General features: G+C 37.8%; 1 protein-coding gene across 2 annotated transcripts in view; it reads left to right on the top strand.

The window, feature by feature from the left end:
- LOC150075900 (myosin light chain kinase, smooth muscle-like) overlaps positions 1–17,798 on the top strand; it is a 212,679-nt gene that overhangs the window by 73,013 nt on the left and 121,868 nt on the right. The window contains exon 1 of one of the 2 annotated variants that reach the window (XM_090387043.1): positions 8,883–9,184. The exons of the other annotated variant lie outside the window; for it this stretch is intronic. Within the exon in view, the coding sequence (XP_090243169.1) occupies positions 9,140–9,184 (45 nt within the window). The 5' untranslated portion in view covers positions 8,883–9,139. Of the gene's footprint in view, positions 1–8,882; positions 9,185–17,798 lie in introns of those variants that run through there. 2 annotated transcript variants of the gene reach the window in all.

Below are 17,798 nucleotides of genomic sequence, written 5' to 3'. Positions count from 1 at the left end.
TAAACTTAAATCTATTCACCAAACATAGAGGGCGATAAATACCTAAATGCGATAAAAAATCTGTTTTTCAGATAATAAATTCTAAAAAATCATGACAAGGTGTGGTCTAATTTTCATTTCGGGATGGGGTATGTCCCATTAAACTCCTCCCAGCGCTGCCCCACATGACAGCATGCAGCTGTGTCCTGTAACATACATTCCCTAATTTGGGGGAAAATCCTGTCAAAATGATTTATTGCAGGCAACTAATTTCAATAAAACCAAGGAAGAAACAGAGTCATTAAAAACTGGAAGGAAATCAATAAATCTAAGGAAGCGCGATCAATCAAATAGCGGGGATTTTCCTCAAAACCAGAAGGACTCAAATTAGTGGTCCAGAGCAGGTTCTTCTAGTTGATAACTGCGTTAAAAAATATAAATAAAATAAAAGAAAATTAGCAAATTTTAAAATTTAATACATGAATAAAATTTAAACTCCTTTTCATTTTAATTAAAAAATCAAAATCAAAATAAAATTAACTCTTAATTTTTAAACATATCCAGATAAAGATCACAACTGCCGCTTTAGTTAGATATCCCATTGAACATGTTCTATTCGGACAACCTTCCAAAGTCAGTAAATAATGACAGCCGGCTTATGCATATAGAGTAAAGAACTAGTATAAGGTAGAACGCCCTCGTGAGTAGCACAGTTGGTAGACTTTTCCTCTCCACACCAGATGGAAAAGACCTGAGTCATCGAGTCTCTTCGATGACGAAAGGAATTTTTATGTGCCCTTTTCACAAAGTGGCTGGCTTAGTCGGTCTCAGACGAAGGTAGCATGGTTTTTTTCTCTACCGACCATGTCATTGGGTCGAAGAGAAGGTGAATCCAGTTTGACCCACTGCGACTTAACTGGGTCTCTTCTATTAGACTCAAATCGTCACAAAAAGTATTTATAAACCCAAGTAAATAAACACTGATCTGGTAATGTTCCTTTTCAGCCTATATCCATGAAACATTCTCAGTAGTCTACTTATAGAGCCAATTCACGCTATCTTCTAAATGACTATGTCGCTGGTATCAAAAGCAGAAAACGCTGTGTTCACTGTATTCCCTATCTGGCTCCAAACCATGGCGAAACCACTCTTGATTAATCTCAGGGATTGGCCTTCGTGGAATCTTAATCGGCATGATACATTGCCATCTACCACTCTTTGGAGAGGTATAGATTCGATTCTTCTCGATGAGTAATTTTTAATTATCTCTTCAATAGCGGCTATAGTAATCCAATCTCGTGAGGAGGGAGTATGGGAAGGATGCAGTTAAAATAGTAATAATTAGAATGTGAATCTCAAGGATTGGGCCGACTAACTACGCGGTCAGATTTAATTCTACTTCCATCCCTTCAGAGTAGGTGTCCAGCACATGCATTTTGAAGCCTTCGTCCTGTCTGCAGTTTCATTATCTGTGGAAGATATACTCAGAGCAATTAGTGGGAATCAATATGATCCTTTCATTTGCACTTAAAGTAGCAAACTTTTTCATTAATAAGACATTAACTTCAGTGGTCAGTAGAACTCAAAGATCATCTGCAATTCTGGAATATGAATCCACTGTAAAATGGTACCCAAAGTTGAGTCTCCAGAATCAAAAACCGACTTCGGAACTGTTGCCACCTCTCAAACGCATCGAAAACAACAAAAACAAACTGGTTGCACACGTCCTCTACAAGAGACCTCCAACCATATTGTATGCTTTAAAAGACCTTTCAGTCCTGCCTTCAGACGATTCAGATATTCTTCAAGTTGGAGTTACAAATAGTTCCAAAGAGAAGTAAGCCCTTGATCTTACTTCTACTTTTCCCTCGGTACAAGTCGAATCCTTGTTACAGCTATTCAAAACTACTACAGAACTGTAGATAGTTATAGAAATCTCTCGACATCATATTATCAATTGGATTCCTCTATTTCACTTCATCCAATAGAACGGTGGCCAGGCAAATAAATAGTAAAATCCCTTGTCTGTGTGTTAAGCGCCAAGGGCCCAAAGGCTATGTGGCATCAGTATATTGTCTGTAAATTGCATGTATTCTGTTAGCCGAGTACGAAATACCAAGTTTCCAGGATTAAGAACTATGCTACTTTCTCCTAAGACCGACGAACTTAGATATGTGGTAGTAAAAGTCCATAAAAATCCTTACGTCGTTAAGGGAATTCTAACTATAAAATATTTAAGGGCAAAGGCCTCATGCTACGAAGTAGAATGACTAACATATAGGTCAGTGCAAAAGCATCATTTTAACGTAGACATCTACCAAAGTAGTTGGTAGATGGCTACGTTAAAATGGATCTCTCATATTGTGAAGTTATACTTCATAACTGGGTTGTCACTATTGCAACACCAGGGTACCTGCCCACCCACCGAGGAGAAGTCAACAAGCTTTGAAACGGTGCCGCCTGGATGGTGGTATCTGCTGAGAATAAGTAACAGTAGTTTCCTCCACTGGTGAAGTGTTACTTATTCGAGGTAGTACAATACCATGGCAAACTCGTTGTGAAGGCATTCACAACATGAGATATAACCAAAACGATGTCAATTTAATTAATTAATTTAACTACTTTGGTAGATGGCTACGTTAGAATGATGCTTTTGTACTAACCTATATGGGAATTCTAACTCGAGCATTTTTCCACCCGGTGCGAGGAGGAAGATGATTTCATCCACTGTTTCTCAACGAGGAACCCTATTAGCTTTAATCTTCCCTACTGTCCTTGTGCTGTTCCTAAAAGCCTACTGCTATTTCAGATCCTACGCTGATGATATTTTTTGTGCCTACTCAACATCTAAATTCCTCTGAACAAGCTCAATCAACAATTGGAAAACTTTTATTACTATTGCAGTTTTTTTGAGCTCTCCATAAAATCAAAAATAACCTTAATATGTTATTTTTCCCTAAAAACTATCCACGGGTACTTGCCTATGCTTGGCTAATTATCAAACTTTGCTGAATATATTTCATTCTTCCAATTTAAAGCTCTCCAAGATGTTTTGAACTTAATTCTCCACCTGTGTCGAATTCAAACTAAGACTAGAATAATGAGATGTATTATCTTTTATATTTGCTTTATCTGCTACTCATCTGTGGTCTAGTCCCCATTCCTCCAACACTACTGCTCAAACTATCTGAAGCATTGAGTACTGAATGAAGCAAGAAATGATCCTGATCTTCAAAATCGGCTTCGAAGTCAGTTAGCTTTAAAAATCTACATTATACCCCAATACCACACATTATTCAAATCTTAAAAATATTTGTTCTCTTACCCATGACCACATCAACATACGGGAAGTCACAGAATGAAGAATTCTTAGGGGGCTTGCTAAGAAGTACGCCTCGCCTTCACTCGAACTGCAACAGGCTCAAAACCTTTGAAACGTTTTTCACAAATTGCAAACGATAAATACTTTTGGAAAAACCGCAGTGATCCATAACTGATGTCCATTTGTAAAATGGACATTAGTTACCCTTAACATTCATATACTGGCAACATTTTTCAAATAACTGGAAGTAATATCAGGCCACCAACTGGAAGTAATATCAGGCCACCAACTGGAAGTAATATCAGACTGCCAATTTTGCATACCACAGGCCAAGTAGCATCTCTCTGAGCTGATGCCACTCGCTCACTACCTCAGCTGTTGTTGTTGTTGTAGGGTTTTAGGCGCATCAGCAACTTAGGCCATATTGCGCCGGATATAATGTATCTGTAAATTGCGTGTGTTCTGTGGTCGATTTGCTGTTTGCTGGATGAAAAACGCGAATTCTGGGAGAAAAATCACGCTACCTTCGTCTGAGACTGACTAACTCAACTATGTTGCGAAAAAGGCCCACAAAAATTCTTCGCGTCATTGACGGCATTCGCCGCGACAAGCTCCTGCCAAATAAAAATGTGAAAACATGTTTAAATGGCAGAGATTTAAATAAAAAATAAAACAAAATAACAAATTTAATACCACCATTCCTCATCTCTTCAGGAGATTCGTATGTTGTGATAAGAGTTTCTCCCCACACCGTTTCGAAAATCGAAATATTCGGTTTCGATTTTCCAAACGCTATTTCAAAAAAAGACAAAGATGAAAAGTAATAAAAGTACTGAAAATTAATTAAATATGTACAAATTTGTATGTTCTTAAAGATATAAGATGGTAAAGGATTATGAAAAGTCATAAATATAAATAATACACCAATATGTTGGAGGTACGTTAAACATAATTTAGCAGTACTCTTATACACTCCCTCTCCTGTTTGCCCAAGTACAGGGAGGAGAAAAAAAAAAGCCTACCATGACCAAAAAAGATTGATATCAACAAACTGAAAATAATCAAACTATATAAAAAATAAATATACATATAATTAAATTTCAGAGAAAGTCCAAACTTCATTGGAAAGAGCTACATCTGTTCACAGTTTGTTTCAAAGCCAGCAGCGCCAGGAGCTGCCGAGAACAGAAATGCCAGCACAAGGAACTGGAGTTGCAGTGGATATAGCAGACTCAAGCCTCCACGATTTCACAGGACTTTAGGTAATTCGGCATACACCATACCGCATTACAAATCCAAGGCTTCCAGATGCAGAAGAGTCTTCCGCCTAAGAAATATTGCGGTTACAAAGACTTGGAAAGCCAAGAAGTTCTCCTGTTTATCAACTAGAATTGTCTCGCAGCCTTCTGCCATAAGAGTGAGATTACTAATCCGAGGTACCAGTTCAATTCGTAGATCGCTGTACTCCTCACAGTTGTACATAATATGTTCCCACAATTCTCTTTCGCCACAATGGCAACTAGATCTTTCAGTAATTCCTAAATCATGCAACTGTGCATTAATCGAACCATGACCAGTCAATAAGGACATAGCTTGTAAGTTTGGGGCAAACCATTTGAATTTTATCGAGGCTGCATTTCTTAAATCTGGGAAAACATTTTGTGTAATCTGCCCTTTATCACAAACACTCCAACACTCTTATCAGACTTTTACCAAAGCATCCGAGATTCTTGTCCTTTCCTTCCTGGGATCTGCCAAAATGTCCACCTGTATATTCAGAAAAGAACAGGAAATGCCACGACGGATGAAGTAAGCCAATGCACAATACAACAAATGCAGATCAATAGGCAATTTTCCAGTCACATCCTGCAAAGCTGGGGTCGATACAGTTCTGCGTGCCATGCACATCCTAAGGAGGATTACTCTTTGAATGGAACTGAGCTAGTTCCATTCAAAGAGTAATGAATACCAATAAATTTCCTCACCTTTTCTGATAGATAAGTAACATGTGAGTTGAAAGTCAAAGATCCGTCAAACATAATGCCTAGATATTTTAAATGACTCACCAAGAGAAGAATGATGATATCCGGCTCAGGACCCTGGGTGTGCCAAGCCCATACTCACCAGATGTGAGCCCTTGGGGTTGGTAAAGTAATTTCAGTAACAGTACTGGAGCCCCTGGGGTTGGTAAAGTAATTTCAGTAACAGTACTGGAGCCCCTGCTATTTAAATAAAGCCAGTAGGACCCTCTACGTAAAACCACTGAAGGTGAATACATGGTAGAAAGAACAAGTGCCCCCTCTGTAGGGATATTAATAAATTTATAGCTTTAATATACAGTCATTAAGAACCCTTGAAACAAACTAATAAGGCATCGATCTAAGTCTACCAGATAGAAACTTTAAGAGAAAATTAAAATTTAAAATAAATTAAATTAACTTTTAAAATATCTGCCCCATGTTTTGTTAACTTTCCTCATTTTATTCCCCAAATTGGAAATTCCTGTGATACCACTGTTCAAGAATGAAAAAATCGGTAAAGAACAGATAGTTTTTTTTTTTTTTTTTTGATAAGATGAAACCGTACATGCCAACATACCGTAAGATGGCGCCACATTCTATCTTATGTAATATTGAAAAATCAACCGACTGGTTTCAATCGCATTATTTAGTGTTCTACTTTCTAATTTTTTGGTTTTATAATTTCAAATTGCCTAATAATTTACGATAATATAAAATTAGTTTATTTAATAAATATTAATTAATAATATCAACAATATTAATAGTATTAATAATAGTGATAATATAAATAATATTAATTCGGTTGATAAATTTGTTCTAAATAAGAATAATTTTAAATTGTCTTCCACCCAACCCTGATGACTAACACAATATAATCTTGTTCGTGTGGGCTTCTGTTTTTTTTTTTTTTTTTTTTTTCTACATTGGTAATAACTATCCTACCAAGCGATGAAAGTTACTAGCAGACGACACCCTTTTCAAGGGCGTCTCGCGCTATGAAGGTGAAACGAAATCTTTTCAAAATTTGTAGCCAAAAAAATAAATAAATAAAATAAAATAAATAAATAAGCGTGTTGGTATTTCCCGATTTAAGAAAAAGGATCTTATCTTCATTTTCTATCGAAGACTGGGATCGTCAAGGTCATTGCACCTGTTGTTCAGGAAGTAAATGAAATTCAGGAAATAGTTCCCACCTCTGGCACGCTTCATGACTTCAAAAGAAAAATAACGCAGGCAGTTCCGAAAGCCTTTCAGCTTAAAGGTAAAGATGTTTCTTTGGTGTTAGTACAAATGCAACTGGCTACGAATTTATGCGTAATATTTGTTACTTCAAAAACAGCTTTGCCCAAGTGAGTACAAGCAAGATTTTTTACCATTATTTCAAAACGTTTTTCCCTTTTTTAATGGAATTTCCCCCCCGCCCAGTGACGGGTAGTGATACCAAGTGCACGGGGTGGTTGCTTGAATCCGGTTACTAAGTTCCAAAGTGGAACTCCAGAAATCCGTTATTATTATTGAGAATATTAATTTCATAGAAGGCAGGTGGTAGTAATAGTAGGATTTTAGGAGCATCAGCGACGAAAGCCAAATTGCTCCGTTTAGGTAAAAAACCCGAGTTTACGGGAGAAAAAGCCATGCTACCTTCGCCTGAAACCGACTAACTCAGCCACCTTGTGAAAAAAAGACCCATAAAAATTCTTCATATCATCGACAGAACTCAAACTGAGATCTTTTCCACCCAGTGTGGGGAGGACGGCGATCCTACAAACTGTGCTACCCACGAGGGCCATAGAAGGCAGGGTCTCTATACTTTTTTGTAAAGAACTCGACCAGTTTTAATCCAACCACATGAATCAATGTCTAGAAATGTTTGTGAGGGTAGGGCGGATCTCCTACGTTATTAACACCAGTTAGTAATAAGTATGAAGTAATTTTGTTTCAAACCGAGGTATAGTTCCACTGATATAACCATACAGGGGGTCAAAAAGTTCTGAGAACAGGGTATGTGAAATGTAACATAAATGTAATAAAATGGAATGTCTTGTATATCTTTTGCAGTTTCTAAAATTTAATTTTTTATGTTGGTAGGTGGAAGAAGAATGAATATCAAGAAATTTGAGCAGCGTTCGGTAATCAAATTTTTGACCAAAGAGGGCAGAAGTACTAAAGACATCCATGAAAGAATGACTGGAGTGTTTGGGGAAGCATCGTTCGGTTATGCTACTGTTGCATAATGGTTGGCAGAGGACGGGAGTCGGCTGAGGATGATCGAAGATCTGGTTGGCCATCCGAAGCAATCAATTCTGAAACGATTGACATAATAGAAGAAAAAAAAAATTAGAAAATAAAAGAATTAAAATGTCGGAATTCGAAAAAGTATTTAATATTTTCCATGGAATACATGAGCATTTGAGAATGTCCAAAGTTTGTGCAAGATGGGTTCCCAGAAAATTGTTCATTCACCACCAAAAATCAGAGGGTGGAGTCATCGAAAGAGAATTTAAAATTAATTATTGCTAATCCACATAGACTTTTATCACGTTTGGCGAGTGATGATGAACTTGGCTACATTTTTGTGATCCTAATCCAAATTAGAAAGCATGCATTGGAATCACGAAGGATCTCTAACTCCGAAAAAGTTTCAAACCCATCCATCAGCTGGAACAGTGCTGGCATCAATTTTCTGGAACACAAAAGGACTGTTAGATTTATGCCAAAATGAAAAGCTGTAATTTGGGGAAAAAAAAGGTGAGGAAATTTTGGTCTTCAGAGTGAATACATTGAAAATAAAAAAGAAACAGAATTTTGTACCTATGTCTTTTATATCCCATTCGCAGAACATTTGGACCACCCTTCTTATTTAAGCAGAAAATGAATAACTGGTTGGTTAATCGGCTTGGTATATTACTGTTCAAAAGTTCTAAGAAAGATAGGCAGAATATATATGGTAGCCTCTCAGATCATGAATATAATTGGCAGACGTAGTAGAAACGATTGCCACACTAAATTTTGGCGACGCCTGTTGAAACATCAATTATATAATTTAATTAGATAATGTCAGAATTAGTTATGTTGGTTTAGGTTAGGAAATAATTAAGTAAACAATTATACAGTACAATAGGGACAATCCATTTATTACTAATTATTAACGTAATCTGAATTGATATTAATTATGGAATGATTGATTAGTCACGTATAAGTAGATATCCATCAGATGTCAAGCGCTTCATATAATCTCCTGTTTCTCTGAGGCGATAAAATTCCTTCACACAATAGGAAATAATTTTTTTGTGAGTTTTATTTTGTCACACACTGTACAAACGGAGATTAAACTTTAAAAAAAAAATGGAAGTTGTTGTGTTGTCACCGTTTGTAGGACTGTCTACCGTGTTTCAATGCTACCTACGCCGTCTGGGCTCGTACAGGGGTCACCTCTTTTGCACGTGGGACGCTGTAGCATGCTGACTGACTCGTGCTTCTCTTCCACATGCTGCACCGACAGGGGCGATCACTTTCACCGAAGTCAGAGCGACGGATAAGCGCAGCTGACACCCGGACGACCCCAGAAGGTCGCACACAGGACGGGGTTGCCTGTAGGCCATGAAAATTGTTGGAGTAAGTAGCGCAGACGTACGGGATTCCAAGGAAAGAGAAGAATTACGAGCGGACAAAGAGCGCTGAGACAAATGGGGATGTTGGCTCCGTTTATTACCTAATGAGCAAGCAACGTCCCCCCCCCCATTCTGTTCGGGCATCTCGATGTGAATAGGAGACAGTAATTATCAACTGCACCCTGGAACAGTTGTGCCGCTGCGATATGGCATCAGGAGGGTATTTCACTGACAGCAGCGTCGTCTGCGAGGTAAGTAAGCTCATTTTAATCACTCTTTTCATTCCTGTTTATTTTCTTTCGTTCTTTTTACTGTCCCTATTGCTCTCCATCTAGCTATCTGAAGATCACAGCTGCTGCTTCAATCTACAGAAAATTACTCGATTTGTTTGTTTTATTTATTTATTTATTTATTATTATTATTTCGTTTTAATCGAGTCTCTTTGGATGGGGCTGAAGTAGTCCATGGTTCGTACCACGTGGTTGGACATCCTCAAACAAAAATGGATTAACCAAAAACGTGCAGTCCTTCAGTTCAAGTCTCGTGATGAATTTTTGTGTCCATTCTGTTGTCACCTGTTTTTTTTTAGCTCTACCAAGGACACGTCGTTGGATTATTGTACGCGTATAATGCTATGCAGCGCCATGCCCTCTCGTGATACCTTTTAGGACGTAATTTTCATTTAACTTATTTATACTGCTGATTTATTCATCACCACATTCGCTGACTTCGCCTTTGTTTTTAGTTCCAGTTATAATTTGAAAAAATACTTTTGTAGCAATCGAAAATTTCAATTATTCTTTTTTTAAATTTATTAATAGGATTTCATTTTCCTCATGTGCAATGCAGGTTCCATCTTTGTCTCGACCGAAGATATTTACTCTTACAAAAAAAAGAAGAAAAAAAGTGCAATTATGTAAACCGTACCACTTTGGTCTTACAACAGACAATGAGTCCGGGTTCCAATTACGGTCAGTATAATTTGCTCCACCAAGGATCTGCCTTAATCATCAATCCAACTCACTGTAACGTTCTTTTTCGTCCTCAATTAGCGTGTTACAGAATAAATGGTGTCCGCGGGGGTCATCCTTCAAACGAACAAGCAGAACGTGATCGCCCCAACAGCCCATTCTTTTTGTATTCTCTGTCAGCAGGTAAGCGATAGCACTATGAGAAACAGAGTCGTTTGTTAGTGGATGACAAGCGAAACCAGAATGTCTTTGTAAACTTTGCCGCAGAGATGCACGATTTCTCATCTACTGCCTCATGACGATTTTCAAAGCGTGCCGACTGCAATGTTAGAACAGACCTGTTTCCCTTTCTGCATAATCTTATGGAAAACCCCGGTTAAAGCAACTCTCATTAATTCAAACCACCGTAGCAGTTTCAGGAAAGGAAGCAGTTCTTGACTGGGCAATAACCGTGAGGTGATAATTGATTATTTCGATTATATCAAATCATTCGATTATGGAAAATCGTTCGAATGGCTCATTCCATCATGAAAAACTCATTGTATTATTTCGATTATGGAAAATTCAGTCGATTATCTCGATTAAGGAAAAATCATTTGAATGATGAATTCAATTATTTCCTTTAAGAAAAATAATTTGGTTATTTCATTCGATTATATCATTCGAATTATTATGCCTATCACTAGTTTTAACTTCCACTTCTGCTTCTGGAAGTTCATAGTTCAACAATGAACAAATTGGTCCATGTTCTTCACCTCATCCTTTCAAAATAGTTAATTGTTAAAATTTGGCCTTCAAGGAGACATTTTTCCTGTCACTCCGGACGTCAGGAAGCTTCCGCCCTTCCCTCCTACAGTTGGGGGCTCATATTGGGAAAATATCTGAACATCGCACAAATATTCCCATGGTAAGAAAATTATTTTAAAAAGGGGCTGTCCGAGGATTTTCTGAAGGATGGGGAAGCTAAAGAAGTGTTCCGGAGAATCATTAAACATTAATTCTCATGTAGCAGAAAAAAATCAACATTAATTTTGTTACAAAGGTTATTACACTACCCGTTTATCCCCTAATTGGAACCCCCACTGCTCTTACGTGTGATGTCTTTTGTATAATGTGTCTGATATAAGAAACTACATTGCTGGACAAAATTAACAGAAACGTAGAAAACATGCCGTTTGCGATGAAGCGGGACAAAATTTGTTATGGTGGTGTACCATAAAATTACGATGAAATCAGAAAAAAAACTTCAAATAAGTATAAGGGACATTTATAGGGGGGTTGTATAAGAATTACCAAAAAGGTCACATTACAGAAGTCGATACAAGATGCTTGAAAATATGGTCACATGACATCAGTACGGCGTATGATCCCCTCCAACGGCTTAACAGGCCTGGCAGTGGATTAAAGACACCCTTATACTCGATATAAGAGTGTCTTTAATCCCATTAACAAATCCAATTCTTCCACAGCGCAGACCTTAGCTCACCAAGTGACCGAGGAGCCAAGTGTCGGAGTGCAATGCGACGCCCAAGGCCATTCCACACATGCTCGATCTGATTTAAGGTGCTAGTCACGGCAATCGTTGGATATCTTCAGTTTGAACAGACGTTCTAGGAGCCGCCCCTTACAAAAATACACATCTTCAGTTTCAAGATATTCATCTACTACTTGAGCTCTATGTGCTGTGGTGTTGTCATACATGAAAATAAAATCTGGCCAAACCGCACTCCTGAAAAAAGTCACGCATAGGGTTTGACGATCTGTTCTCGGTACTTATGCGCAGTTACGGTATCCCTATCAAAAACATGATGGAGTGCTGCCGTTGATCATTATTCCGCCCCACACGAGAACACCACCTCCATCGTAAGTGCCTCTTTCTTTGATGTCGCCAGAAGAAATAACGTGTAGAATCTGTAGGCTAAAATGGGGCTCATCAGAGAATAGAGCTGTACCCCATTTTTGTCAGGGCTCCAAGTCACATGTTCATGGCACCAGTTTCGACGAGCTCTGCGGTGGTTTGGGTTAATGAGATACAAACCACTAGCTTCTTTGCTTAGAGTCCACTTGAGTTGAGCCTGCTTAACACAGTCAAGTTGAAAATGTTTTCACCTGTGGAAACAGCAACCCCAAGAGACAGTTGATGACAGGACATCGTACGATTTCGTCTTGCTGTTAGAGCCAGATAGCGGTCTGTTCTGGTTGACATATCCCTCGGGCGACTTTGGCCAACTCTTCATGTAATAGTTCTTGTCTCCTTAAACTGCTTCCATAGCGCCGACACGACAGTACGTGACACATTAAGCCAATGTGCTACCTCCGCCTGCTCGGCTTCAAGTCATCCAACGGCTCCCAATCTCAAAAATCATCTAAACGACCATGACTTGCTGTCCTGAGTACTGAGGATGTGGCTGTTCCACTGAGCAAGCAAAAAACAGGAATTGGTGTTGGCAACCCATTTTTTTATAGGCATAAATAATTTGTATAATATGCGGCTCTGTAAGGTCTTCCTTACAGAGATCGGTCTACCGATCTACCGATCGGTAGACCGATTTCTACTGAATATTCGGAATTTGCACGCTAGAATGCCTACTATATTAAATATTCGCCTTCGGCGACACTGTTCATAATAAAATATTCATGAAAGACATTTTGTTCTGTTAATTTTGTCGATAAGTGTAGTAGGACCACATTTTATTCAAATTACAGCCCGTACACGTCTTCGCCTGGATTACATTAGGTCTTTGAGGGAGTCTAGCCTCAGATTTGATCATTCTTCCATCAGGATATTCGTCAGCCGCTGTATTGTGGTCGGTAGAGAACTGCAAAGCTTAAATGCCCGTCCAACATCTCCCAAACGTTCTCAATTGGATACAAATCTGCAGAATTAGTCGATCAGGGTAGATATTGGAAACGTTCCTCGAACCATGCAGATTCATCTTTTGCATGGTGAATAGTTGCGTTGTCATCTTCAACAATTCATCCCAATCCAGGTAAAAACGAAGCGGTGCAGGATGAAGTTGGCCTGATACGACAGAAAGATATTCATTAACAGTAACATGAACTTTAATGGCATTAGGAGGCTCAGTTCATACCAACAAATTTCAAATTATTATATTAGGGCCACCCATAATTTCTTGCATATACCCGTATATGTATTATGTCTGTAAATTGCGTGTGTGTTGTCGGGTCGATTTACCTGTTTTGCTGAACAAAAAACTCCCAGTTTTACGTCCAGCAAAACCTTGAGACCGACTAATTCAGCCACGGAGTGAAAAAAACCCCCTAAAGTTTCTCGCGTCATCGACGGGATTCGAACTCGAGCCTTTTCCACCCGGTGTGGGGAAGATGGTGACGACACCACTGCGTTACCCGCGCAGACAGTTTATATCAACAGAAGATACCCCACACCACGATACCACTTCCAGCCGCTTGAGTAGACTTGATGCATGGCTTCACGAGATTCGCGTCACACTTCTCCCTACCACTGGCGCAAAAAAAAAAAAAGCGTGTAAATCGAGATTCGTCATACCGCATGAACTTTTTTCTTGTCGTCGGCGGCACCATATGGAGGCCGCCGTAGCCTAGTGGTCAGGCGCGCGGGTGCATAAGTACACGTGCCTTGAGTGACCGGGGTTCAAGCCCGTGACTGCTAAATACGGTGCTGTTTATTGTAATCTGTCTATCTTGTGAACTCCTCTGACCGTTTGGTCGTCCCGGAGTATAAACTGCAAATTTATTTATATTTTTTTTTCCTTCTCCTCTCTCCGCGCTCTGCTCTGACTCTAGGGCTGTCCTTGGAGTCGGAGTAGTCCAAGGAGTGCTTCTCTGCACTCCTTCCTTTTTCCCTTCTAGTCCCATGCTAGATGAAAAACTTTTTTTTTCTCGCGTTCTGCTTCTCTGAACCGGGGCCCCCCAGGGCAGGGCAGGGCAGCCCCTCTTTCTCAAAAAAAAAAAAAAAAAAAAAAAATATATACTGTATATATATATATATATATATATATATATATATATATTATTTATTTATAATTATTATTATTTATTTATTTTATTTTTTTTTTTTCTCCTCCTCTCTCTCTCTCGCTCATTCTACCCTGGATTGAGACTTCCCTGGGCCAGGGAAGTCTCTCTCCTCTCTTTCCCCTTCTCCCTCTTCGTCTTTAGATAGTCCTCTACTTCCCCCCTGGGAAACCCGTTCCTAAGGGGGGGTGAGCAGATAGTAGGGGAAGCCTGCCTTCCTGCAGCTAGGGATGAGTGCCTGGAAGCGACAGTATTTATTTTCTTTCTTGTCCTTCTGGGAGGGATGAACTTTTTTTTTTTTTTTTTCCTTCTTCTTCTTTTGCTTTCCTCTCTCTCTCTCTTCCTGCCTGGGCAAAATTTCCCGTGCGAATTTTTTTTTCTTCTTTTTTTTTACTACACACACGGGCCTTATCTTCACAGCCTGTTGAAAAAAAAAAAAAAGTAAAAAGTAATAGTAGTAGTGGCACATGATGCAAGAAAGCATCATGTGCCACTTGATTGTTTACAGAAAGACGTGGCTTCCAATAGGCACGGGACTACCAAATCCACGATTCTTCAACTCCAACCGCAGTCTGCGAGGGTAGCACAATGGTATCGGCACCATCCTCCCCACACCGGGTGGAAAAGGCCGGGTTCAAATCCCGTCGATGACGCGAGGAACTTTAGTGGGTTTTTTTCACTCCGTGGCTGAGTTAGTCGGTCTCAGGCATAGATAGCGAGGTTTTTTTCACCCAGAAAACTGGGAGTTTTTCGTCCAGCAAAACAGGCAAATCAACCAGAGAAAACACGCAATTTACAGACACAAATACAGGTCAACGTATTAAATTACGGGTAACCCTTATATATATATATATTTTTTTTTTAAAACTCCCACCGATATTTCGATTGGAAATGGGTCTTTCTTGAATAAATTAAATTCTTCAGTCATTTGCTGTACACTGGATCTTCTATTTTGGCGCTCAATTCGCTTTAAGTTCCTAAGGTCTCTTTATTGCAGTACTGAATTACTGCTAGATTTCTTCCTTTTAGAGATGCATTCTCATTTCGTATAATCTTGCTAAACCTTCTGCAATACAGCACCTTTCTGAAAACCGGAAAGATCATTGTCTTCCCCATGACTGTACCCTTTCCACAGGAAAGGGTACAGTCATGGGGAAACTTATGGTATGCAAACTTACATTTGCATACCATACGTTTAATTATCTGTTGATACCAATTGCAAACGGTTTCTAAGTTTATTGGCCAGTGAGTGCATCAGTGACCACCCTGTATTTTAATTAAATAATTTTAAAAACTTTAAGCTCTGAGCTTCTTTATGCCTAAAAATAAAAATCCCAACTGTACTTGCATATCTTTCAGTCCTATTTTTTATTTTATTTTTTTGTCATCACGAAAAAAATTATCTTATTGGAAGACAAGTGGATGACGGGAGGAATTTTTATGGACCTTTTTCACAACGTGACTGAGTTGGTCTCAGGCGCGGGTAGCCTGGTGTTTTCTCCTCGAAACTCGGGTTTTTCATCCAGCAAACAAAAAAATCTACCTCAGAACACACGCAATTTACAGCCAATATACACGGAGCAATATGGCCTTAGACGTTGATGTCCCTAAAACCCTATTACAACAACATTGGGACACAAAGTTGTAAATACCAAATGAAGTCCTGTTAAAGTTTATAGGAATGATTTACATTCCCTACAATTTTAAAAACTTTTCTTAAATTTAGTGCTTGTTGGTTTTTTTTTTTTTTTTTGTATTTATGTAAACTTTTCGTTTGTAAATTTTTATGTATTTTTTTTTTTTCTTATTTATTGCACTTTTCACTGAGGGGTCATACCTTGTTCATTAAGTTGAGAAATTATTTTAGCATAAGTTTACTCCTCTTAATACGAATAATAATATATTATTTGTAGTTTTAACCATATTGTTTTATGTATTTCCATCGTACAAAACTGCCTGAACATAAAGCACAAGCACACCCACTTTCGCTTCAAATACTGAAAGGAGAAGTTATTTGTTTGCTCGTGCGTTATCGTGTTTGGAGTTCCTCTTAGAAATTCATAACACTTGTGTGAGAACAGATGGACAGGACATTACGAAAGAGAACATAAGTGGCCATAAAGAACTTGAAAATGACAAAAACAAAAGAGAAAAAGAAAACAGCTCGCCATCAAAAGTGGTGATTGAAATGATAAGAGAAGTTAAAAGGAAAGAACAGAATGTGTTTGGTTGTTTGCTGATATATGGGTATGAATTTAATGTGAAACTAGATCCTAAATGGAGGATGCTAATTGGGTAGAGGAATGTCTTTCATAAGCGTAGCTGATGAAAGAACTGCATAGTGTTATCCAAATATAATGGATAAATCAAAAATTTAATCGTTTAAATCAAAAATTTAATTAACCCACAATTAATGATTAATTAATAATAACCAACTACATAGTAACTAATTTATTATTAATTGACCATACACTAATTTATTTATTATCAATAAAGTGCCTTCAGTATACTTTTTTAATGGATAAAGGATAATTAGTTACTTCACGTTGACTACAATAGACAAATGTAGTCGTTTGTAAAACTCTGTCATCGTCACTGGACAGTCAACAGCGTCCTCAAGCGGTCGACTATAAAACTTAACGCTGACAATATATATTTTATTATTATTTTGCATTACACATTCAAAAATAGTTCTGTTATGTTCCAAAAGCTATAGTACTGTATATGAAAAATCTTTTAAAAATTTAACTATTGATAAATATATAAACTTATATAAATGTTTATTATATAATTATTTAAAATTTATAGTTGTAAATAAATATGCCAAAAGATTTTTATTAAGATTTTTAGTGGATAGTCAACAACGCCCTCAGACGGTTGGTCCACTGTAAAACCAACGCTGACAATATATGTTTTATTATTATTTTGCCACTTCACATGCATTACGCATTCAAAAATAGTTCTGTTATGTTCAAAAAGGTATAGTATGTGAAAAATCATTTAAAAATTTAACTATTTATAAATATATAAAACTATAAAATATTTATTATATAATTATTTAAAATTTATAGTTATAAATAAATATGCCAAAAGATTTTAAACTTCCATATCACTATCTGTGTATCTGTCTCGCAATAAATTGTGTGTTAACTGTTTTTTAATCTAATAAACTCCAAAGCTAAACGAAAGGTGGTAATTAATTTATTTATTGAATTATTAAATAAGAGTGATTAATTTCTAATTGAGTGTTATCATTAATTTTAACATAATATATTAAATTCTGGCACGTTTTTAGTACCTCATTTTAACACCAGGGTTATACCTCATAATAGAAAAATTTACCTAAAAGAAATTACTTATTCTTTTAGGTAAATTAATTCAACAGACTTATATATCCTTCATTTGTCATCTTTCTTTAAGGGAGATGCTGTGTCTTTAACTTCCTATTTATGTATTGTACATTATATCTATGCATTTAACCCCAGGGACTCACATCTGGTGAGTATGGGCTTGGCACACCCAGGGTCCTGAGCTGGATATCATCATTCTTCTCTTTCTTGGAGATTCCCTTCTATTTTCTCTCTCTCTTTCTCGGGGTAATTTTTTTTTGGCTGGTGCAGTATAAGTCTCAGGCTTCCTTGCACCATATAGCTAATAATAATAATATTGATAATAAATAATGTATGTTTATGTCGATTCGTATGATGTGCGGTTGAAAGACCCTACTCCTTCTGCTTGAGATTGGCTAACAGCAACCATGAGTGAACGCGCCTTGCAGAATTTTCCCAGTCAGGGCTAGGTTAATACTTTCAAAGAGCTTGGATCAAACAAAAAAGATAGAACCTCTTCTCCCAAACAGGAAAAGGTCCGTGTTCAT

The sequence above is a fragment of the Mastigoproctus giganteus genome, chromosome 13 (assembly GCF_048544385.1).
Source record: "Mastigoproctus giganteus isolate SK-2022 chromosome 13, ASM4854438v1, whole genome shotgun sequence".
NCBI lineage: Eukaryota > Metazoa > Arthropoda > Arachnida > Uropygi > Thelyphonidae > Mastigoproctus > Mastigoproctus giganteus.
Note: the sequence above shows the minus strand (reverse complement) of the source record. Positions and strands in the feature narration are given on the sequence as shown.